This window comes from Haliaeetus albicilla, chromosome 11 (genome assembly GCF_947461875.1).
Source record: "Haliaeetus albicilla chromosome 11, bHalAlb1.1, whole genome shotgun sequence".
NCBI lineage: Eukaryota > Metazoa > Chordata > Aves > Accipitriformes > Accipitridae > Haliaeetus > Haliaeetus albicilla.
Window position 1 is genome coordinate 27,301,730 of NC_091493.1, and position 26,235 is coordinate 27,327,964.

General features: G+C 38.9%; 1 protein-coding gene across 2 annotated transcripts in view; it reads right to left on the bottom strand.

Moving 5' to 3' along the window:
• The window catches only part of PCGF6 (polycomb group ring finger 6), a 28,876-nt gene extending 2,667 nt beyond the window's left edge, over positions 1-26,209 (bottom strand). Inside the window, exons 1-9 of one of the 2 annotated variants that reach the window (XM_069796897.1) lie at positions 25,209-26,206; positions 23,820-23,919; positions 22,297-22,393; positions 21,651-21,706; positions 20,796-20,855; positions 20,085-20,193; positions 16,156-16,183; positions 12,888-12,986; positions 5,938-6,024 (exon numbers count right to left, since the gene is read on the bottom strand). In XM_069796897.1, the coding sequence (XP_069652998.1) occupies positions 5,938-6,024; positions 12,888-12,986; positions 16,156-16,183; positions 20,085-20,193; positions 20,796-20,855; positions 21,651-21,706; positions 22,297-22,393; positions 23,820-23,919; positions 25,209-25,700 (1,128 nt within the window). In that variant the 5' untranslated portion in view covers positions 25,701-26,206. Of the gene's footprint in view, positions 1-5,937; positions 6,025-12,887; positions 12,987-16,155; positions 16,184-20,084; positions 20,194-20,795; positions 20,856-21,650; positions 21,707-22,296; positions 22,394-23,819; positions 23,920-25,208 lie in introns of both variants that reach the window. The other variant, XR_011326885.1, reaches the window with a different exon arrangement.
• Between the last annotated feature and the right edge of the window lie 26 nt (positions 26,210-26,235).

Here is a 26,235-nt window from a genome sequence, read left to right on the forward strand (position 1 = left end):
ATTTGTTATCTATGTAAAAATGATTTTGACTGGTTGGTGTAGCCTCAACTACTCATACAAAAAAATCTCTTTGAGCCATTTTGCATCGGAGAAAATTGATCTCAAAAAGACTCAAGAGGACAGAATGTGCTTTTCCACGCCTGCATGACATGTTCTTTTGCTTCCCTTAGGAATTCTTTTCAGACAGTGCCTATCGACACCTCTATGTTCTGTCTGGAAGATGACCTCTTATTAGAAAAATAGCCTTGTTTTGCCTCTAGTGCCACAAAACTCTTTCAGCAGAAAACCACCCTAACTGCTGCTGTGTGTAACTATTTTACTCTCTCTTCTACCAGTAGCTTCTTTAACTTCCTCTGGCAGCTAAATGGTGCCACTGGAAACAAAGCTACTGTTCTGGGGAAAAAAAGTACAGCATGTTATTTTCAAGGGGAAAAAAGTAGAAGAGCTATTGGGAGTTTTCAAATGTGATGGTGAGAGAAAACAGATTCATAACAAAGGAGAACAGATCTGCAACAGCAATACTTTGATCAATTTAGCCAATATGCTCATTTAACAAGACCTGAAACCTGGCTTCTGGCTATAAATTTTGTCATTTTTATAAAGAGATTAATATTCTAAGTCAGGAAAAGAAGGCACCAAAAAAGGAGCCAATTAAAAAAAATAAAAATTAAATTGTAAGGTCCTAAGAATGGCCATACCAGGGCAGACTAAAAGGCTACCTAGCCCCATGGTGAAAGCCTAGATAAAAATACATGAAAAAGGCAAGTATTCTACCTCCCTATATAACTTGCCAATTTCAGAAGCCTCTCTCAGGAAGTTCCTGAGCCTTAAGTCAAAGTAGCATTGTATCAATGTCTTCTGATGACTTTTCTTCTATGAACTTGGTCTGTCACTTTTGACTCTACAAACTTTTGGCATCCGCAAGTCAAATCTAAGGGAAATCAAATCCAAATGTCAGTCGTAAGGTCAAGACTGAAGATCTGAAAAAAGGGATTAAAATGCAAGCACTGACAAAAGTGGATCAAAGTATTCTTTTATAAGAACCATCAAAACCAACCAGAAGGGTCATACTGGAAAAGAGGGACAACACGTTAAAACACCTATAGAAGACACTACGTTCAGGCTATAGGAAATACATGTTCCCTAGCTCTACAGCTACAGGTGATACAAACAGCTTCACAGCAACAGCAAATATGCTCTGTGAGTCTCATGCAAATTTACTTTTGTTTAAATGATGCCTACGATGACAAATGAGTGCCTAGTGTAGGGTAGATGCCAATCAACCTTAACTTCAGTGGACAGAAATGAAAAAAAAAGCCCTATTTTATTCCTGTATTACTAGTGACAGCTCACTAACTTTCCTTCATCTTCTCATCCTGCTAATAACCAGAAATCCATTGCTAAGTCCTAAAAGGATACAGGAGGAGACAGAAGCTTTAACTCACTTACTCAGTGCCTAGCATTAAGTGGGATGACTGCGTTGCAATATGAAGATAGAATCCTGATTGTCCTCACTTCGTGTTAGGTAGAACAGCTATTATGAAGTTACTTATGAACCTCTTGGCAAATAGTATGTTGTTAAACCTTCACAAAGACATACTTAGTCCTTGTGCCTGTTAGCTACCTCAACAGAGAAAATAAGACACATGCAAGCTTCCTTTTTTGGAGAAGTGCGGGCAAAACCAGTTTCTCCTCTATGACAGAGTTTCTTAAAGGAAATATTTATACAAGCACAATATGCTACAATGTATTTTTTGATGAATGAGTCTTCAAATGGTATATCTGGCAGTAGGACATTTAAAGAAATTATCTGTCTACACAGGAAATAACCCTGTTAAACCAAAGGCCAAACCCACTGCAATTTCTTCCGTACAAACAGAAGCTGAGAATTAACCCAGTACTGGCACTGCTTACTCTGTAATTATTCACTCTTTCAGTATTACACATTTTTATATATGTTCAGCTGCTTTCTCTAGATACTGTTCTTAAAAGGAAATCCAAACAGAGAATGAGCTCTCACTGCTTATCACAAATCTCAAATCAGGCTAACTCAGACATGCTCAAAAGAAAAGCAAAACTGTCCAGTGTTCTTTGCCACACATCTGTGAACCTGACCTAAAAAAATTGAAAGGATCCCACCTGTTACACCCAACTATAAACTTTAGAGCGGAACTGACAGACGAAAACGTCATAGTATATATACCTTCTGATGTTGTAAGAGCAGCAGCAACAAAAATTGCCCTGTGTTCCAAATTCAATATCCCCACAGCAAAGAGTAAAATACTTCCATGGCAGATGTACGCTAGAGGGTCATAGTAATTAAATTAGATCACAGCTCTTACTGCCTAGCTCAGGAGACCAAAAAAATACAATAGCATTGGGTTACAAAAAGGTGAGAGTAACAAAAAGACCATTATAATCTGCAAGACTTCTGTGCCAAGGACATAAAGGAAGCTACTCTTTTTAGCTTTTCCCATGTGTGAGCTCATTATATCTATCAGTGGTGCAGATCTCTGAGAAGGCCAGTTTCACACAAGTGAAAATAACTAGCAGCTTGGATCATGTTGCATTTGTGCAGCAAAGGGGAGGAAGGGAATACAGGGAAGAATTATATTCCCATATAGTTAACGAAAAGCTTCCTTCCTCAGCTACTTGATGAAACTCTTAATTACAGGCAGATCTCAATGGTAACAAAATTGAGCCTTTTAAAAATTTCTGTCAGTGTCTTTGATCTTTCCTTGCAGTAAGTTCCACAAGTTTTACACTGTTTTAAAAATTAAGCAAAAGTTGCTTCTGTTAATGTAAATTCTTTGCAGCAATTTGTTTTTTTTTTTCCCCAGAGCTAAAAATCCTATTTCCAGCTAATTAGAAAGATTCGACCAACCACCCAATTTCAGAAATGTTAAAACATCTTGAGATCTACACGATTAAACAAGATTTATTCCCAATTTTTTTTTTAGCCTTCTATTAACTACTCAGAAACTAACATGTTAATTGTTTACATTCAACCACTAAAATTAGTTGCCTATTCACTCCAATTAAAACAACCCAAACAGGTTACTATGGATCCAGTATCAGGAATATTTATTTTACCATCAGATCACACTTGATCTTCCCACACTTGTTGGAAAGGCACACAGTTATTCAGAACAGCTAAAATCCTGCTAGCCTGCACCTATAGGAGACTTCAATTTACTGAGCCTCTAACATATCACTACACATTGTTACTCAGCAGGAAAAAAACCCCTAACACCCCAAATCTTCACAAAACAATCTTGAGCATTTAAGAACCATTCTAGAGGAGTAAAAGCCCTTAAAAAAAAAAAATCACAGTGATTATGGTCCAGAAAAATAAATCACACACAACATGTTATGCTGCACTGCATTGGAAGAAACTTCCAATGTAAATGCTGCCAAAGAATGCATGTTAAAATTAATGCCTTTGGCAGAGAAACTTATCTGCATTTTTAAAGTCACTTTTCTCAGCAAAAAGAAAATTACTAACATGCATGAACTTGCAAGTGGAAAATGCAATTAGAAAAGCAGTTATTTTTCTTCTCTAACGGTGACTGTACTCATCTAGATAAAACCCCGATGTTTATTCCTTTAAATGACTTTGTATTGCATAAGTAGCTACTGAAGCTATTTTCTTAGCATGAAGCATCTACAATGAACCTCAGAAACTGGTAAATGACAACACCAGTTTTGAAGAGTGTTTCAGCATCCTAGTGAGAGCTGTTCAGGGCATTCCAAGCTCCAACACTGCTTTGGAAACACTGGAAGGTTATGATGGCACAAGATACCCTTGGAGCTTAATGCAAAATCCATCAAATGTTCCTCTGTAGTTGTAGTCTCACTGGGCTGGGACAATCATGCCCCTCATTGAATTTCAGATCTTGGTGAAAAAGAAAAACCCTTACCATTTTTAGACTTGACCTATCCATTTTTTTTTTCTGGATAATTATCTATCTAAAAACATTTTCCAAGGTTTTTTAATCCTAGGAATGCATCCTCTTGATTTCTGAAAAATAATGTAATGTGAGACTATAAAACATGAAAATGTCACAATTATTTCAATGTCAAAAAAGAAGCAACTGTGGTTTATTTGCAACATTCCTACTGTAACTATTTGGCGTCCTAAGAGGTTTCGTAACGAAATGAAGAAAAATAAGGGTGAACCTGATCTTTCAAATTTCCTGGCAAAAGTGACTATGAAAGCACAAGACTTCAAAAAAAGCAAAGATCTTTTTCCGTTTGCCCAATAGAGCAGGCTTGCAAGAATTCATCATTAGCATACTGATTTTGTAATAATGAGACTTGAAACGTCACTGGAGAACGTATCCCAAGACAACTGTTCTCTTTGTGGAGCTGCTGACTGGTACTTAGCCACTAAACATCAATCAGGGAGACCCAATTCTGACAAGAAATGAAAGACACTAAACTTCAGCTAGGCAGATCCATGTCTGACAAGAAATGAAATTGATGCAGTTTTCCTTAAAGTGCTTCCCCAAAAGTATTTTTCATACATGAAAAGCTTTTGTGCTAAGATGAAGTCTAAAAGCATGTACATTTGACTATACCCCTGGACTGAGAAATAAATCATCCCCCTGCTATTTACTGAAGCTTGTAGTAGAGGGCACTTCCATCACTATGTGTTGATTGCTATATTTACTTACAAAGAACTCATTACACTAGAAGCAAGTTTGTTACCAGTGCCAGCTTCCTCCTGGTTTCTATCCCCTGCTCCCCAAAGCAGGTTAGGTTACATTTTAATTTTTTCTTCATATTATTATATGAACAGCTACAGCATCAAGTATGGCATTTATTCCCTTTGACTGCAGAAACTGAGGTACACACCACAAGCCTCAAAGATTTTTAATGCCTGCCAACACTAGCACGAGCTACAGAAGTGTGCCCTGACTCTGGGATCCCTCCTAATTATGCAAATCAGGTACAGGTGATGCAATGTCCAAGATACCTCAAAATCTGCTTTGAACTTCTTGCCCCTGACACAGAAGCCCTCTTGTAGCATGAAAGGGCTCAGCAGGAAATTTAAATGTAACAGATTGTGCATGTGTGCACAAACAAGTCAAGGAACTGAATTTGCTACTATTTTAGCCCTTCTGCCATCTGCTTAGATCACTTTTCCAAGTAAAATTCCAATCTAAATCCTATTTCTTCCCACTGTATTAGATTAAACATTAACTTCTCAGACTTCCAAGTTTAGATTAATACACAGTTCACCATACATCGCAATTTTACATCTATAGCTTACTATTCACTAGGCACACTACTACATTGTTTTTGCTGCACTTCTAAAATGGTGTGACCCTTCCCATTATAAAGATGCCTGAAAAGATTCCCAAGGGAATAAAAAAATGCTTTCTTATTTGCAGAGTCAGTAGCACTTAAGACAGTAAGTTATCAACAAGAAATAGTTGGCTAAACACTCATGCTGTGACCAGGACCGGTATAATATGCATCAAGCATGTTAACTGCATTCATTACTTTGTATCTTTGGTTTGTGCTTTTATGAGCAAGTTTATTCCCCTAACCAAGTCACAAGGCTAGCCTTATTTGGGATGCTTCAGTCCTTTCATTTCCTGCAGAGATGCTATCACCAGGGAGGAAAACAAGGAATGTTAATTGAAAGAAAAGCTGGTATAATTTATCACTGATAAGATAGCAACTTGTTTTGGAATAGAAAAAAAAAACCACGAAACCCTCATATCCTGAGCATCATCAAACCATCAAGAACGCTCTTAGCACATGGTACACTTCTCAACTCTATTTACACTATACAAAACATTTTGTATAAGCTGGAGAGATTTTCTAAGTGACTTCTTCAGACAAGTTGGTGCTACCTAGTAGCTTCAGAAAGAAGTCTTCTATTCTAAAATAGAAAACCTGGAACAAAGGCCCAGCTGCCACGCATACCTGTACTGCACTCTCTCCTATGGCTTGACGAATTTCCCTCAGTGTCTGGTAGTGTTCTAGCAGGTGATCACCACATATTATGTCCACCTGTGAAAGAATACAAACATGGTCAAGTTCAACCTACCTTTGGACTAGCAAAACAGTATCTAAGTCCTTTAAATTTGATTAGAAGAATTCAATTCTAGCACGTAAGACCATCTTTGTTGTCCAAATGGATTTAGCATGCAAAGCACTATTGCACTGGCCTAATGCCTCCCACCCCACACCCCTGACCGGGGCCTGACTTCTGGAATAGAGAGGACAGTTTATTGTTTCACTCTGTTTGGCACATTCACTGAAAAAAAGCTGTTTAGTAATAGTTGTGATACATTTAATGGAAATTTAGCTAATGTATTAAAATGATCCCACAAACATCTAGACTCATTCATCAGTTGCAAAAGAGGGCAAGTTGCTGTCAGTGCCACTGATGGAAAGTGAGCCATTGCTATCCTCATTCTTACCTTGAGTGAGAAAACATGAATAAGTCTGCTTAATATGACTGGAAGAAGTGTTTTAATAGAAAAGAACAGTTCACTGTATGCCACTGTCAGCAATTATGTCACACAGTCCTCCTTCAAAATGCAATCAGTACTTCTGTGATGCAAGTGAAGGGCATACTCAGCAATTCTAAGCAATGTCCTCTACTGCAGCTAAACTATGTCAATGATGTCTGCAATTCCAGAGGAGGCACTTTTGTTAAGTAACTGCCCACAAAAACAGTGATTTGGGGAAAATAAAGAAACCATAATGAGGTATTCTGAATCCCTTGCCTTGACTATTATGAAAAATAAGCTTCTTTGTAAAGTTACTACAAATTTACTGCACATAATGTAAATTCAGTCTCTAACATTTCAAATTAGAGCAGCTAACACAGCACTGTTTCACTCTCTACTGCAGCTTGGTTACACTTTCCTTATGAGCAATTTCTAGATATGGAAATGAGGGCTCTCATCTGTGAATTACAATGATGAAACCTCAAAATTAAAGTTAAGAGCATTAACAATGAGCTTTCTGCAAGGAAAACATCTAAGCTCTGCCACTGCAGTAGTCAGGGAGCATACTGCAATATCATTACGTATTCTCTTATATGGCCACTTTACACTACAAAATGCACTCTGTGCTTCAGCTATTCAATTCCCCTGGATTTATGCTCTTCTGCATGCTGACCCACTATCTCTCTTGTTCTTCATGAAAACATTTAGGAAGATTTATGCCTCATGCTGGCAGACCACCTTGTTCTGAGAATTGGGAACACAGGAATTCTACTCCTTAGAGGCTCAAAAAGGGCTAATTTAATTCACCATCTGTAGAGTATGAGAACGATCTAGAATACTCCATTCATGTTAGGTTGAATCTTAATGTGTGGAAGATGTAAACTCCTTAGTATTACTTCTGCTTTTAGCTTCTAGAAGGAAATGAGCAAGTAAAAACTAATCTGGATGTAACATTAAATATTGATTAGATATTGACCCATATATACACACACGTATGTCTTTAACATCAACATTTGATGTATTTAACACAGAACCTGAAAGAAATATATTTCTCCTTCTTTTTGAAAGCTGGTTACAGTTATTTCTGGTGTTTCCCATGCATTCTAGCCTCTAAAGTTATTACCGCAGGAAGATAGATATGTCTGTTTTGCTTTCCGGCGATATATGAGTTTAATTACATCTGCTTTATAGGCTTACTATTATAATTTTTATACCATAAGGCACTGAAAACTCAATCCCATTCCCAATGAAACATATATACATACACATTTTATATATTCTACAGAAGTAGAAAATGTAATCTGTTTGCCCAATACAGGATGCAAACAGATATAGTGACAACTGGTGACAATCTTTCAAAACAGAATCAGAATGCTTGCCTGAAAATATTCTACTGTTGATCCTGCTGCTCCAGTTTCAAATGGTAGTCATTAAAGATCCAGTGTCTTCTAATAAATTGAGAAGAGTATTTCACATTTACTGTGTTAAGAGTGCTCTGAATACCAAATGCCTAATCTCCTTATTCCAGCACCAAAGCCTGAATTTCTGCCTGCTAATTGTTATGCTAGGATTCATTCTATAAGGACAAGAGAATAAAACATACAATGAAAAAAATCCCAGTTCAGTGTGAAAATCAGTTGCAGAATGTGTCTCTCAGGAATCCTTGTGCCATGCAGGAATTAATATATTCCATTACAAAAAGAGACACTAGCAACACAAATGCTATGAATTTACTGCAATTTTAACTGCCTAGTAAAATTGAAGCCAGCTAGTACTGATAGCTAGTGAGACAGCAGTAAATATAGTTTGACCTTTTGCTGAAAGGAAACATGAAGGTGTAGCTGCTGAATACTCACTCAGTCACTTCTGTTAAAATTTTTACTGAAATAAAGTATCCCTTCCATCATGCTATTTATTTTCTTTAGGTGGCATGTTTGCTATTAGAGCTATTTCTCTAAAAGCCACAATAACAGACAATTATAAATTAACACTCACCAAGTAAGACAGAGATAAAAATGGAAAACTTTCATGTAAGGGACATTCCACTTAAGATTCAACGCAAGGCGGAATTTGGCCCAGAAAGCAGTAGACCTCAATCAATAGTTTCTATGCCAACCCATACTATCCAGGGAAGGACAAGGAAAACACAAAGTTTTAGAGATTGACATGAGTATTTGGGCTAGTTATTCAAAAAGCTTGCAAAGCTTTCCACTTCCTCTATCTGCTATTTACTTTTCAAAGGTACCATATACTGCTATTCCAGGGCCTAAGACTGGCATAAAGAAATTATATTAACAACTACGCTGTATGAGCACAGACTTTCTTCCAATCTTTGCCCAGGCTGCAGTTTATGTACACACACTTTCAGGAACACACATCTGATTATGGAACATTTCCATTCCATAAGCTACATTAATGCATTCAGACCAGCTGAGCTGCGAGTCTTTCAGCAGTCTCTCTTGTCCTCACAGAATGAAAGGCAAGAACAGATAATGCTGCTGCAGGATGACCTCAAAGAAAATAACATTTTAAAGAAAACTGCTCATTTTCTCCCCACTCTTCAGCAGAATACTAACTATACAGCTGTGCATCAGATGTTGAAGCCAAGTACCTAAAGGATTCCAAACACCATAGCCCGTATTTAGCTCTAATTAAATGTTACCTACTTAGCTATTACTAGCAATTCCAGTTGCTCAGAAATTATTTTCACAATCCCCCCAACAAATTCCAGCAAGAATATTCAAGAGAGACCTTGTAAGTAGAAATTTAAACACATACAGAAAATTAATCATTGCCCAAAGCATAGAGATCAAAACAAAGCACCAGAAAGAGTAAACTACAGTCAGTCAGCTTGTCCTGGTTTCAGCTGGGATAGAGTTAACTGTCTTCCTAGTAGCTGGTACGGTGCTGTGTTTTGAGTTCAGTATGAGAAGAATGTTGCTAACACTGATGTTTTCAGTTGTTGCTCAGTAGTGTTTAGACTAAAGTAAAGGATTTTTCAGCTTCTCATGCCCAGCCAGCGAGAAAGCTGGAGGGGCACAAGAAGTTGGCACAGGACACAGCCAGGGCACCTGACCCAAACTGGCCAACGGGGTATTCCATACCATGTGACATCACATTTAGTATAGGAACTGGGAAGTGGGGGCGGGGAATTGCCGCTAGGGGACTAGCTGGGTGTTGGTCAGCAGGTGGTGAGCAATTGCACTGGGCATCATTTGTACATTCCAATCCTTTTATTACTACTGTTGTCATTTTATTAGTGTTATCATTATTAGTTTCTTCTTTTCTGTTCTATTAAACCATTCTTATCTCAACCCACGAGTTTTACTTCTTTTCCCGATTTTCTCCCCCATGCCACTGGGTGGGGGGGAGTGAGTGAGCGGCTATGTGGTGCTTAGTTGCTTGCTGGGGTTAAACCACGACACAGCTCAAATGGTAGATAAAAATAAACCAAGCCTTAACCTTTCAGATAAACTAGGAAATTTGAATCATAATCCATTTGCACAATCAAATACAGAAGTCTGAAAATAATTTGAGGCCTCAGACTAGGAAAAAAGAACAAAGGCAGTGGCTTCAAAACTGCTTTTTAGACTTGTATATATACTGTCACAGGAGTCGGCTTATTTCACATTTTCATTAACCTCAATCCAATCCACTTGTGCAGGTCAATGAAACAGGGCAAATATTAGCTAATATTCCACAACAACAAATTAAGTCGAACAAATTAAGTCAAAGAGGTCCAAGTACAGTCAGTAGTTCAGGAGAATGGGTAACATACTTTCTATCACTTGGTCACTGAATCAGCTCTAACCGTGAACAAGTAAAACATTCTCAAATAACACTTTTGCAGACTGTCAAATTAAGATGATATTCAGTAGGAACTGATTGCATTCATAAAATAACCACACCTAGCATCCTTACTAGAAGTTTCAACAATGAAATCAAGAATGTAATTGAAATACTGAGGAGAGAAAGGAGGAAAGACTCTGTGCCCTCCTTACAGTCAAATCTTTTCAATCCCAGGTAAGGCACAATTAAACACTGTGGCAGTAAGTTTTCTGTAGATAAGTGTGGGGGAAAAATACTGTGAATGCAATGCATTTTAGCTCAATAGGGCCTGAAACGCCTGTTTCTGAAAGAAATTTCCTAGCTTCCCAAGGGAATCTAGTCCTTGGACTTTAGTCCCAAGCTGAGTGCACCAAACTCATGACATCTTATATAAAAATTGATTATTTTAGGTAATGAAGAACTGGAGAGAGTTAGAAATCAAGACTAAAGAAGTAATATTAAAAAGAGAAGCTTGTTGTCCTAAGCTAGTATCTATTTCTTCTTTAACATACTTTGGGGAAACCTACAGGAAATTAACCACTGCAGTCCTCAACTTTCTTTCAAATTTCTACAGCAAACTGAAAAAACAGCCAAGCACTCTCTACATTTATACTCTTTGCACATATGATTTGCAACCTATTGCCCTAAATTCTTCTGCCTGTGCTAATTTATATTCAGGTTCTCCTTAATTTTGTTTTACAGTTTCTGCTTTATTAGCCATCCTGGGAAGTTGGAGTAAGACATGATTCATTAAGCTTCATCGTCTTCAATGACATATCTGACATATCTTTTGCTTTCTGCATGTTTACCAACAAACCATCAGCTTCAGTTCTGCATAGTACAATGAGAAGATGAGAGCTCAGTACATATACTCCTTTAATCTTAAGTCCCATAAGACAAAGAAATGATCACAGGATAGGAAAAATAATTCCTGCTTAATTTCCCTAATCCTTTAAAAACAATCCTGAACATCTTCAAGAAATCAGTCATGATTTGTGGCATGAAAATTGATTACAGGTTCCCAGTGACCAAAAAAATACTTGCTGAAAAAAACCAATGGGTGCAGATCAGTTAAGAGGGGAAAAAAAGGCAGCCAAAAGATCTGACTGTAGAAGAGAGCAGATTTAACGTTTCCTCCAGACAGGCATGGCTTGCACAGAAGAGACCAAGAGATTAAAACTAGCCAATGATTGTGCCTTACTCCAAAATGGCAAACTGGATACTAGCAGAGATAAAAGTTACTGGGTCAGCATCAAGCAACATCTTGAGAAAGGAAGTCTACGAAATCTTCAGCTTTTGAGACACAGTAACATTTACCAACAGTGGATCATACTGTGTCTAGTGAAGTCCAAGCAGGAAGTAACTCATCAGGGAAAAATTCTCAAGTTATGTCTATTAGATGATCTCAAGATTGCAAAACCTGAAAGACATCTAACACACAGGCCTAGCTTGATTTTGAAAGATGGGTAACTTTCCATTATGTTCCATTATATTAAGTTTCCATTATGGATGCTCAATGTTCCTCAAAATTGAGATTCTGATGTACTACTTAAGAAAACCCAAACAAACAAAACAATTAATTCCCCTCAAATAAACAACAACTCAATTAATGCAAGAAGTTTCTCTAGCCCAATTTTGAGGATACTTGTACTTGATAGAGAGTATTAAGTCACCACCATCTGAAAGCTACAAAGACTCTCATTGAGAAAACCAGCAAATGAAAATACATTACTTCCTCAGAATGATGAATAGTTTATATCTGATTTGCTTTGTCACCACTGAAAAGGTAAGTGGCATGAATAAGTACTCACTACTGAGGCACACAGTCATGCTGTATTGTCTCAGACAGTTACTGCTGTATGATAACACAGCCTTAACTCCAAAGCCAGCACTTGAGTTCCACCATTTGCCTATTCACATCCGTATCAGCTTGATTTACCAGTAATTGACAGCTTTAAGAATCGTTCACACATTACAGAACTCCTGCACCTTCTCAGCTGAATGGTTGCTGAAATACATTGAAGAACTGAAAACTGGTTTTGACACGCAATTCCTATCAACATGGTTGAGAAAGATGAAGTTACCATATTCTGCTCCTTTGAATTCTTATTTGGAGGCACAGGCCTACATTTGCATTCATACCTTTCAACACATCCATCCACAGTACCATTCTTAGCCCTTGTTTGCTCCTTCAACATTCAGTTAAATTTTACTGTTACTCGGCTCCTACCTGTCTCTGCCTTCATATCCTCCCACACTCACACACCTTCCTGTCTATATACTCAGTTTTATCTTTGAAACAGCGGGATCTTTTGGTTTTGAATTTCATCTACTGAAATCTTACGTAGCACTTTAGAAACTTTATACAAATAATAAAGTATTATAATGAAAATTTACACGTTGCAAATGAGTTGGGAGAGTCGTTCCTTGTGGATCACAACATTTCAAACATTTTATTTTTTAATCCTTACTGCATTAAAAAAAACTAACATTACTTCTAGACCCTAATGAACAATGGAAATGTTCTCTCTGAAGTGCAGGCATCACATTCATACAGTGAACTTTTAAGTGCCACTACAAGTGGCATACCTGACAAGTAGGGTCCAGATCCATTTTTCTTCTGAGGAATTTCTCCACATGTCCAATTGTTGCCTCCCCTGAAACACGCACAAACTTCTTTTCCAAAGGCTGCAAAGAATAAATGTAAGATATTAAGACAATGTACATTTTCAGCCATCATCTCTTGTAAACCCCAAACCCAATAACACAAGGAGACAGCTTAAATTTTTGGACCCTTTTCTGATCTACTTCCAGATTACCTCATAGGGAAAGGACTAAACATGTATTAAGACTCCAACTTCAAACTTTCAGCTGTTTAAAACAACATTTAAAAATAACCAGCTACTGACTTCAGTCCTATTTCACTATTGAAGTACCAGAGTTCCTTAAGTTTTCCCCAAATCAGGCTTGCGTACCAAACATGATTCAGATAATTAAACCATGTCATTTTATAATGCAAGGAGCTTAAGTCCTTTAGCATTCTAGAAGTATTATGGCTTGGGCTGCAATCAACTTAATAGTCCATGAAATTCCAGAATCAATTAAAATATACTACTATGCAGAACACAAGGGCAAGACTGGTCTGAAATCTTTTTGTATAATTTCTAAATACTTTCACAGCAAGGACTGCAACAACAAGACATTTGTTACGCCAGCCTCAAAAATTTTAATGGGTTTCTCTTCTACAGATAAAATTTTAAACAGCTGACTGGTGATATGGGCAGCTAAGCGAAGAGGCACAAAGGCAGAGCAGATGACTGCATTCAGTGTGATAAATGGATTACCTTTTGTGTCAATTAATTGGATTTTTATGCTGACTTCTGAACAGCTGTGATTCACTATCCAGGTTCATCATATTCCTTCAATTTGAAAGAAGGGTCAGAGGGTCATGGACTGCCCTTGAATTCAATCATGAATTTAAATATGCATCCATGATAACTGTGGTTTTGGAACAATAGTTTGATTTATTCAGGTACCAGAGCTAGAAATGACAGTCAGACCTGATCTAGGGAACCATGCTGCTGCAAGCTCGATGATGCTGAATTTATGCTTGCTGCATGTATAAATCACAGTTTATGGCAACAGACCTTGTAACCTGTTCTCTCCCCACCATCCCCACTTAAAAAAAAAAAAAAAAAAAAAGGTTGAAACCCCTTCATATATGAAGTTCAACATCCAGTTCAGAAAAATAAGACAGAAAACCAAGTAACTGCAGACAGAGTAATGCTAAAAATGGATCAGAGTACGTTTTCTGAGAGGTGGACATGAAAGGGGATTCTGAAGGTTGATGAGTAAACCTCTTGGTCATGAAGCGGAATAAAAAAAGCATGAAGATATAAAGTATAGTGAAGAAAATAAGGATAGAAAGGAAGAAGAGAGAGAGTGAAGCAGGGGGTTAACATACAGCAAGGAATTTGAAAATGCTGTAGAAAAATACCAGTTAAAAGATGTGGTGTTTCTTAAAACTCACATAGATGATACAGAAGTCTAAATATGCACATAAGCTGAGTGGCACTTTAGTCTATGGATAGTAGGATTATTTACAGCATAGAACTGTTCACTGAGTAATGGTGGGCAGCCTTTCATCTTCAACATCCTCAGAATGCTAGAGTTAAAGTGAGCAGGAATATTTATGGTTTAAAAGGGGGGACCCCCCCCGCCAACACACACAAAAAAACCCTTTCCTGAATCACAAACACTCCTTAACGATGTTTGAGCCAAGTATCTTTTTTAAAAGGCAAAACTATTTGCACTGGAATGGCATGTTTCAGATGAAATAAGTGTCTGATACAAATTTTAGTATTACAACACATTCGTTAATAAAATGGTTGAACTGCCCTACCGTCATTCTTGTGTGGCCCAAGATGAACAGGATAAAAAAACACAAAGGAGAAAGAAGGGCAAATATGAGACAGGAAGGATGGGAGGTGATACAAGGGCAAGAAGAGGAAAAAATAGCATGAAATGTAAGGGTAAAAAGAAGAAAAATGCTGGGTAGGTGTGGGGATGTATCAGATGAAGAAAATTGACTGCAGACATTCTCAGGAACATTGCCCCCCTTCTACAGATTAACTTGAAACTATACTCACATTTAAACTCTGAAAATTCTTATTTCTGTATTTGAAAGTTTGAAATTGCCTCCTAAGCTCTGCCATAACAAATATAATGACTATTAAAAATAGTAGGAATAACTGCAATCAAAACTAACAGTTCAGATTTGTGCCTGAAAATGTAATGATTAGAAATCAACTCAGCTGAAAACATGAAGGAAATTAGTAAAAGGGTACAACCAGGACAATTCATATTTAAGCTACTAACAAGCTTTTTTCTCAAATTCTTCAACAGTAAAATCTTCCTGCTAACTGTACCAGTTAGGTGTCTCATATTGTATTATTCTGTGCCATTCCATCTTTTGAGTCCTACAATTCCAATACAATGAAAAATTAAATGCAACATGTACTGATTAATTTTAAATTACATCTCCTTCTTGCCCTTGAATAGAGTCTTGTTTTCTAAATGTTTAGCCAAAATAGTGGAATGACACACTCTAAGCATCTCTAACTGCAGCATATGAGATCGTGAAGGCAACAAACAATATGCAGTTCCTCTATGAATTTGTACTGAAGCAGCTCACTAAGAAGATCTGTATTGGAAGAGCAGCCAAATTCTTTAGCAAGGATCAGGAACAATATTTCTTGTTTAGCAGAACAGCCACCGTTCAGACAACAAACACTGTTAGTGAAGGGACAGAGGAAAGAATAAGCCTTCTGCTGGCTAAGGAAGTGTACTGTGCTGTCTAGACAATTTGTATTTTTGTTTTGTTATATGTTTAAGCACATAGCAATTTATTATACTATTGTTATACCTCAGGCTATGCTTCCTGTGAATAACCTATGCAAGCTTTCCACTACAGTTGGAGAATCTTCTTCAAAAAACCAGTATTTTAGACAATGTCTACTCCTTTGTTTAGGATTCTAGTAAAAGCCATAGTAGCGCACCCTTTGGAGAGAGATGCAAGAATAACAAGCTGGAGTCACCTAGGTGAAATTTCATCAGTATCATTCCCATACTCCCACCAAAACTTTAATTATGTAGCCTCTGAAGCATTCTTTTCCTGTGCTGTGACGCTATACAATAACAGGTTTGAAAGCACACTGTAATCCAAGGTTGGTTATTACTATGCTGATGAAAGTTCAGGCTGCACTCAGTGCAAGAAAAACAAACTAAATTAAATACATTCAGGTTATACATATTTCTAAAGTAAATCATAAGAGAAAAATTCAAATCACATTTGTACCTTAAAATTCCCTGTGCCTTCGTTAGCTCTGAAAAACAAGAAAAGAGTAAACACAGTCTATATTGCTAAGGTTAACAGTTATTAACACCCTCAAGCTCTTTATTATAATAGTGACGTATTGATTTAGTAGTCTAGCATATCAAGCTTATTTTCCAAATGAGGCTCTTCCTTTCATTAAACTCTAACACATGAAATAATACTAGACTGAATTTATGTTATCTTCTCCTACCCTTTATTTGGTACACCATTTTTCTTGTGAATTCAGCTATTTATGACTTTAAGGTTTGTCTACATGAAATGGAAAAAAAAACCCCCATAGCCTAAAGCCATTTTTAAACACAATATAATATTCATTTTCATAGGAGTAGGCTGTAATATTAATGCTGCTTAAACATCCATACTTCATTATCCTTGATACTTAGAACTTTAATAGACAGTACCTAAGAAGTTGCTAACAGAACATGCCTAACCACCAAGAGGCTTTCAGGGCTGGTTGTAGGCTTTCCAGACTATTTATATCACAGGATTAATGCTGATGCTATCTAGAAACTCAGGAAAGCAGCAGGTGTTTCTCTGGAAGGTGGAATACACACAAAGGTGGCAAGTGACCAAATTCTCAGCTGGCTTCAACAGAGGTTCATTGATTTGCACAGTCTAGGCATGTGATCTACTACTGATCACCTATACTCCACACCTCCATCTTCTAGTGCAATGTATAAATTTCTCAATTAATTCAGCCCAATTCATGGACATTTCACTATTCTTGCATTGCATTAGCAAGTATGCACATATGAGAGTTAAAAATGCACTATTTCATTGCACTGGAGAGAGTAAAAATCAAACCACTGTAAATCGACTATACTTCTACTGACCATTTCATATAGCAAACAAATGTATTTGTAATGTTTGTGCAGACCACACGTTAGCATGGCACTTCAGGTTACCATAATTGAGTATCTCCACCTCTAAATACGTACCAGCTCTCAGACAGACTATCATCAAATTCTGCCACTGAAATGAAATTTAAATTTACTAAGAAACAAACATAGAAAAACTTTTCTACTACAGCTGTCATTTTGATACAGTTCCACAGCAACAGGCAACTAGAGAATACACTCTAAAGACACAATGTAGACACTCAGACTTTCAAAGTAACAATTTCTGCTGGCTGGTCCAATCTATTCTAAGTTTTCTTTATCCAAAATGCTTTCTTAATCTCTCATCACCAAGACAAACTCTTTTGATTTTGAGTGTTGAAGAGGAAAACATATTAACCTTTAAACATATAAAGTATAAAAGAAGATGAAAGGTTAAAAAATTCACTAAAATAAAATGCAAAGAAGATGCTGTTAGGCCATCGTAGTTTTTTTGTTAGAAACATTTTGTGCTTCCCTCCACGTAAATAACAAAACCACAGTGGACAGTTTCAAATAGTATAGATGGTATTTGCACAATATTACCTGCTTTGCTGCCAACACTGGAAGGGAAGCTTGAAACAAAACTACCAGAAAAAACAAACACAACAACACAGACTCAAAAGTCATCTTGTTTCACAGACAGGCAGATACACGTTTACTAGTTTTGAGGTCTAAGTTGCCTGACATCATCTTCTTGCTTTGAAAAAACAAAACCATATGTGCTGAGAATCCCAGGAGGGGGAAAGTAACCAGGAGACTTTCACAGTGGAGGTCTAAACCAAAGTACTTTCACTACAGTGAGTTCAAACCGTATCTAATCCGGCAGTCAAGACAATCTAAGGAAGCTTTCCTACAGAGTCATCAAGTGTTCCAACCTGAAAGGAACATCCTTGGAACTAAAATCTAATTGCCTTTTTTAAAAGTCATTTTACAGTAAAATTATCATTGAGAAACATGCGGGGCTGTTGGTATAAAAGCATGCGCCTATGCCCCTTCACTCCATATGCTCCCTCTGCCACCTGCTGGGCCAGCAGAGCAGTGGCTGGTAACCATCATAGGTCCCAGAACAGGCATCCTTCACACTCATACCTAGATGGTAACTTCATAAGATACAGTCACAGCCAAGGCAATAAAGTAACAGCATATAAATTCCTAACCCAACAAAATGTATGGTAAATAGCTTTACTCTTTTCTACTGGATTTTAGTCAAAGCATTTTACCTTATGTCTGTATATATCCATTTAATCACATTTTACCCAGTGGGGTATAAAGCATGCCTGAGCACCCAGTCACTGGGACCCTGTACTAATTACATCATGTGTCTTATACCACATTCATTAAAGGGAAAAAGCCTTTGTAAGTACAATTAAAAACTATATTTAAATTAAGTTTCAAGTGTACAATACACAAAGGTCACATGCTGAACAGCCATATAGTCTTTGCTTCCCTCCCCTGTTCAACACACGGCTCTTGGCTTTACTTATGACAATCCTGCTCTTAATGTAAAAGCATTAATTTCCTCAGTCTCATTTCTTCAGCAGATGAATGTATTTCCATACCATCCTACTCAACAGAATGGCAGTATAACACCTTGTTTAAATAGAAGAACCTGAGACAGACTCTGCTGAAAGGTATCCAAGAACTTCAAGTGCCAAATTTGAGATATCCAAGATTGGGTTTGTCTGCAGAACACTTGATAGTACAGTTTTAGTCATGACTCCCCCTTTCAGCTGTGCTTGTGAGCATTCAGCACTTCTGCAAGTCAGGCATAAAGAAAATGAACACTGAAATTAAGTCACGTATGCGGATTCACGAGGACATTCTATAGCACAGTCAGGCATCGTTCCCTAGAGGTTTAGCTCTAAGACCTTCTCTTTTCTTCCTGCAGTCCCACTCCTCATCCATTTAAAGAAATAAAGAAGCCACGTGATAGGCAACAAAGATAAAGCCAACAAAACAAAAAACCACACGCCACCTCCCACCTGACCAAAATTTACCCATTTGTTCTGTACTCTGAATAAAGTGAGATGCAGTGAAGACACCGGACATAACATAAAAAGACTAGGACATGATATCTACAAAGAGTGAGGTTGAATCAAAATGGTATGCTTTGCTGCTAGAATTTCCCAATTTCTGAGGGCTTGCTTTTACATCATGGTGTACTAGTTTGCTATGATTACATATCAGAGTTCTCTGAACATTTTGTTCAGACAAAGTCAGGCCAAAAGCAGGCACAATCTGGGTAGAGGGGTAAGAGCTGCACAAAGGTCAAGCTGCTTCCCATTCACAATTGATGTTCTGCACTGTGTGGTGCTAGCAGAGTAGTTACAGCTTTCAATCCTTTCTCAATTACCCTCTCTCATTCACTAACATATAAAACTGTATATGGTCAAAGCAATACAATTTCTCCTTCTTGTGTTTCTGAAAACAGCTCAAGTGTTTGGGCTGGATTTCTGCCCTCCCCAATTCATGGCTAAAGGTGACTCCTCATACAAAAGCTTCAGCATCATTCATTCAAGTCTGGGAAACTGTCAGGCAAACTTAATAGTAGACCACATTATTACCCCCACCTACAACCTTTAGAGGAACACTACTCTTGTTGCCCAGGTTGCAGCTGCAGTCCCCAAGTTAGTGAGCAAGTCCTAGTATAGTCAGCATTAATGGTACTGCCACCTACAGGGATTAAGGAAGTGTAAGAGACAGGTATTTCATTCAGTTTCCTGAGACTACACTACTTTGTTAAAAATAAAATAAACACATGTAAATTATAAAACTACACTTTTTAGGAAGTTATCCTCATAGGAAGACACCTTACACATGTAATTATCTGCATCATCTAGCTATGCATAGTTGGCTGTCACTATTGCACTGTAAGTTAAAACCAGCTCCCCATTGCTATTTGAGGTGGAAGAAATGCACATTCAGTGAAAACTAAGAGCCAGTTAGCAGCGCAACACGCACAAGCAGCACCCTCACATCAGCCACTTGCTCTTATATTTGCCCGCAACTCACCCAATGAACTCCAGAAGTATGGAGATGTCAAGTTCTGGTGGGATCCGGAACACAGAGCCCAGAACTTTTCGAGGTCTTCCTCTGCTCACTGGAACTGGCTGTGGGACAGCTAAAATATTCAAATAGCCAAAATGCAAACACAACTTGAAATAAAAGCAGCATAGGATGCTAAGATGCATCAAGCAAAACAGATGAGCTCATAAGGAAAGAGAACCCAGACAATTTTTTTTTAATTACTAAATCATCTCTTTACACATTTCATGCTGTGTATCTGACTCAGCATTTTATTAGCTTTTAGCATGGCACTTCTCCAGAGAGCTGGTTATTTGATAGTAAGACAACAAATAATTAGAATAACCCCTCATCTTTCAAAAGACTTTGAAGTTCTTATTTTTACTCCTTTGTAATTTCTATTTTTTATTAAGGGCCAGAAAATAAAATTAATGCACATTTTATATATATCCGGTTGTAGGCAAAATATGTTTAAAAAAAAAATCCAACCATGGTCTGCATTTAAGTGCTTCCAGTTCCATCTATTTTTGTAACCTGAGAACTGTGACAAGTTACAGTAATCAGACAACCAAGAACCCCGTATTTCCAGTACTACATATCTTTTTCAGTTGTGAGCTAATATTTCAAGGAAAGCCCTTAAGAATAAATAGTATAGTAAATATTTCCTTAACAGTGTCCTCTAAAGTGATTACAGCTCACCTGGTTTGGGCACTTCTAATCCTCTTTCTTTATAGAAGTCATGCATTTGTTTTTTCTCTCCTGAAAAAAACCCACAATACAGAACAGACTGGAATGTTATTTCAGATGCAGAGAATACCCATATAGTTTCCCATGGTCAGAGAAGTAAAAACTTTCCAAGTTCTTACAGACGTTCGCCATCACTAGTATTCCATATGAGGCTGGGACACTTAAGATACCCAGACTAAGAGTTTGTTAGTAAAAACTGGGAGGAAGTTAGAGAAACTGGCCATAAATCATACTGAAATAGCTGCAAAAACTAGTATCCTTCTGGCTTTCACAACTCTGTTTTTATACCATCGATAGTCCATATATATGCACTAGATGTGTATATTTCTCTCAGTTCACCCAGCTGGACTGTGCAGATTCATTGGCTCCCGAAGTACAAGGTAAATGACATGAGACAGCAAACACATCTAAAATCAGAAAAATAAATGTGGCAGTGAGGAAAAAAATAAAAGCATTTGAGAGAATCAGTCTTGGCAACTTTTTTTTCCAACAGAGCCAGGTGAACTTATTAGGTGGAATGATATTTTCCATACTTACACAAAAATATGAGGCATGACTACGAAATATTATCTGGATGTTTATCTGGATACAGTGACACCTGTGTTTCAGGAGACAGGGTACATACCACATCCGTAATAGCATTTAGCAGCCAGAAAGATGCCAGTTATCACAGCTAATTCGTTAAGATTCGTAACCAAACATTAAAAACTATTTTAAAGTGCCCAGAGTAGAAAAGGGGCTTTGAATTACTCTGTTTTCTGTTCAGTCTTTTCAATCTCTAGACAGTAATGAAACAAAGAGACTTACTTTCCTCCAAATTGACAACTAATTTATAGACTATGTCTTGCAGTTGTCGGTCCAGTCTATTGAAGAAAAAAAAAAAAAGCATCTTTGGTGCAATACAGAATGGTTTTCATTAAATTGTAACAGAGGTGCCAAATACACCACTGAAATGTGACATACATAAAGAGAAGAGTGACAGAGCAGCAACTCCATATCTATCTAAATTCATGTCTTGACACCAGAGCTCCAACAGAAGAAACCAAGTAAAGTTAAAGGCACCGCCCTTCAAGAATTCATGAAGAGTTTGAGAAACTAAAACTCAATTTTCGGAGTTAGTAAGTATACCATGCCAAGAAAGCTTTGTCTAAAAGGAAATCAAAGCAAATAATTAAGATCTCCACCTGTAACACTGAGCAAATGCATAAAAATACTCAGCGTGGGGGGTAACGAACCCTAGAAAGGAATACAAACTAGACAAAACAAGAAATTGAGTATTTTTATCTTCACTATCGAGATGAAACTTATATAAACAAAGAACACAATGCGTTTCTTGTTTGTGTTCCTTCATTTGAAATAGGAAAGCACTCCAAGTCTGTAAAACAAAACATTTAAAAGCAAGCAGCAAAACTCAAAAAAAATTATACCTATAAAAATGCCATGAACTTATTACCTGATATTATAAAGGGGCTGTGTCTGGTGTACAACAATATTGCATTTTGGACATCTGTTGCTATAGTAGAAGTGCCTCACTATGCAGCTTTTACAAACTGTAAAGAAAAGAACCCCCATAAAAATCACATCAATTTTACAATACCATCTGCTTAAGCAAGAAGAGCAATTACACACAGACCTCTCAAAATTTGTCAGAGACAAAATGAAGCAACTTGTTCAACTTTCAAACTCAAGTAAATAGCAGCTCTCTGCCTGTACAGGATACAACACTCCTGAATATTCAATTAGGATTATTCCTAATCTCTTCCTACCAATAATCCTAATCCAATTGATGCAAAGGTAGGTGTTCAATGTTGCAGCTGTGTTACCCAGAACAAGAGTAGAGCCAAGACAACAGAATATTGTTGACTGCTGCAGACAAAAGGTTTGCTGAAAAGCATCCTACAAACAGTTTCAGTAGAACTATCAAGGTAAGAAATTATAATTCTGCCATTTTCATTGTATTTTACAAGTACTTTAAAAATATGGAAGAAAAAAATAATGAGTGGAAATGTCTAGAATAAATAACCTACTATTGAATCAGCTCCCTATAAGCCTGAATGCATCAAACGTTTCCGCAACATTTACCAGGAAACTTCTAAGAGATCACCACAGTTGCACTTGCAACATTATGCTGTCCTTACTAACAGTTGTGCATTTTCCTAAATTACAAACTGCACCGAATATCACATGGTATATATCAAACTACTAAGCAGTGCCCCATAAAAGGAAAAAAAAAAGAGGAAAAAAAGGGTTTTCCTTCTATGTAGTGTTAGCAGCTGGAAGGACTAGGAAGCTGAGATTCTTGGATTCAGGTAGGAACATGGGTGTGGCTGAAAGAGCTTCATAGAAAGGGTTTTTACTAGCTTTGAGGAAAATAGTTCTGTTAGCAACGGAAAAACTGTTAACACGAGGATTGAGGGGAAAAATAACATGACAAGAGTACTGAAATCAGTTTTTTATTATCCATCTATTGATCAGATTATAAACTAACTGTCCCATGGGTGCATACAACTGTTTCTGTATCTGAACTTGGTGCTTCCACACAGCTGCTTACTGAGTTTTGTGAATTTACAAACTCAAACCAGCAACAGTTTAGGAAACTCTCTAGTCCATTTGAGCAGAGGCACTCAACTTTCTTTTCCCAGTTATATACTCAAATTCCTAGAGCCTACTTTCAGAAAGTAATTTTTTAAAAAAAAAAGTGTGTAGTAGCTCTATTTTTGTTTTAGTTGGACTTCATCTTTCTCTACATCTTCTTCCCTCTTAACCTGGGAAACTAACCTGACTTAATGATTGATTGATTTAATAATTTTCTGATGCTTAAAATATCGACAAATATATTTTCCCTAAGGAACAGAATAAACACAACACACATTCACTTCAAAGAGAGAATTATCTTTGTGAAGCCAGAACATCTCAACAGCTGATTTTTGTTTGAATTTGCAAATAAGATCTTAGAAGGACAGCACTGATACTTACAGGTGTGCAGACATTCTGTAATAGTTGTAGCATCAATAAAGTAACCTTTGCAGATGGAACACAGGATGTAAGGGGTCAACTCTGCGAGGTTTATCATACGCTACAAACAAAGACAGTTTGTAAGAGTTTGAATATACGGGCTAAGCCATGAAATTTCCTGATTGGAGCTTCCAAAATATCACAGCCTTAAACCACAGAAAGAAATCTGGATCAACATGCTACAGAAATGGGTTTTCCTTAGAGGTCAATCATTCCTCATATACAGCTCTTTTTGAAAGAGTTTCATCTAGCCTTCCAAACTGACCTTTTTGTGAATGGCAACCCAATTTGTTTCATGAATCATATTTGAAAAGCAAACTATATCAATCCTTTTGGGAAAAGTTCTTTTGGATAAACTCTTTAACAGAATATGACATAATCAGCAAGCTTGAAGTGGATACTAGTAGCAAATAGTGTAATTATTTGAAAATGCTCAGCAAGCATGTTGGGGCCCCCAAGCAAGGTATGTAACTAGTGTCGTCTCCGTTTCTACACAAGGTTAGGGATTATACAAACACATATTGAAGCAAAGGCTGAAATTTCACTGCTCTGAATTCTGGTTATGAAGTACATTTATCAGGAACGCATATGAGTAGTTTTACAACGATCTTCCTGTCAGAAGCCTACTATTTAAAAAAAAGAACAAAGTTCTTCTATAGCAGCGATCTGAGATCTGTCTGAAAAGGTAACACATTGGATTTTTACATCCCATTTCCTCTAGTCTCAAAGCCAGACTAAGGGTCTTTCTTTCCCTCAACGACACCATTCATTTTGCCCACATGCCACCGTTTACCACCCTCTCAGCTACGCCAAGAGTTTGCAAGGGCTTCATTTAAATGAGACAGATAAAATGAACTTGGGTAATAATAAAAAGCCTATTACCATACGGCTTACGTTGCCTAAGCAGGGGTCCAGATTGGCACCTGGAAGTTTTCAGAAGTCCCCGAAAGCGTGTAAGTTCACGTCCACTGCTTACAGGACCTGCCCGAAAACCGCGGACTTCTGCAGACGCCAGGCCTCACCTCAGGGCGTCGCGTTTCTCACGCGGCAGCCTCCCCACAGCGGGGCAGGCTGCCCGCCCCGCCACCTCGTGCCCTCCTCACGCTCGCACTCCCGCCCTCACCTCACAGCTGCCCCCGCGGCGCCCTGCTCCGGTCGCCATCCCGGCCCCGCCACAGGCCCCGACCGCCCCGCCATTGCGGCGGCGGGGCGCGCGCTCCCCCCACCCCCTCGAGCCGCACGCCCACCCCGGCGGCGCGGGGCACGCCGGGAGCGGGGCCTGGCGCGCGGCGGAGCCGGTGCGCGCCCTCTCGGAGGACGTTCCCTCCCCCTCCCCCCCGCCGCTCTTACCTCCCGGTCGTCGTCCGAGTCGAGCTCCCCGTCGTCCGTCCCGAACCGAGCCCCGGGGTCCCCCTCGAGCTCCTCTTCCTCCATCTCCTCCTCCTCCTCGTCTTCGTCGTCGTCCTCGTCGCCGCTGGACTCCGAGCGGCTCCGCTCGAACTCGAAGGGGAGGGAGCGCGACCCCGAGCAGCTGGGAGTCCCCTCCATCTCCTGGTCCTCATCGGCCGGGCCCGCGCCTGCTCCATCCCCGCCCGACAGCCCCGAGACCACAGAGCCGGCGTCCACCTCCATGTCCATGGCTCGGGGTGAGGGGCGGGGGCCGGGGCAAACGCGGGACCGTCTGCTGGCCGCCCGCGGGGGACGGCAGGAGCGGCGGTCCGCCAGGAGAGCCCCCCCAGGGCGCGTGCGCGGCGACGGCGCGGGGCACGCCGGGAACTGCAGTTTTAGCGGACATCGGCCCGCGCCACCGCGCATGCGCCGAGACTCGACCGGCTGGTACATTTCATAGCCTGCAGCTTTCCTTTCCGTTTTTTTTTTCACACTTGTCGCTCCTCCAGCTAAGAGCTAAGTGACTCGCTAATGAAGCGCAGGCAAACGTCTAAGTTATCAGGAAAGCGCACCAATCACAAGATAGCAGTGTCGTTCAAAAAAAGGCTTTAATTCTGTAGTATCAACGAATCCGTACTTACCAAACACGAATACAAGAAGCAGTGTTAGAAATACCCGGAAAACCCAGTGACCCAGCCGTCATTAACTTCATTCGGAGCGAGGCCCGCAAGGGCACACAGTCCCAAGGCCGGGAGGGCACCGGTAGCGGCTTATTAACGCCACACCAATCCATTTCTGAACGAGGTTTCTCACATACGCTCACCGCAAGCGCCGCCGAGCTCCGTGATTCACATCCGCACCGTCACTGCACAAAACTACACTTACTTAGTGCCAGGACGCCCGCGGCGCAGCAGCCGCCTCACAACCGCTCCTCCGGACTCATGCCAACCCCGCTGCCATAAAGCGCTGCTGGCGGCGTCGCAAAACG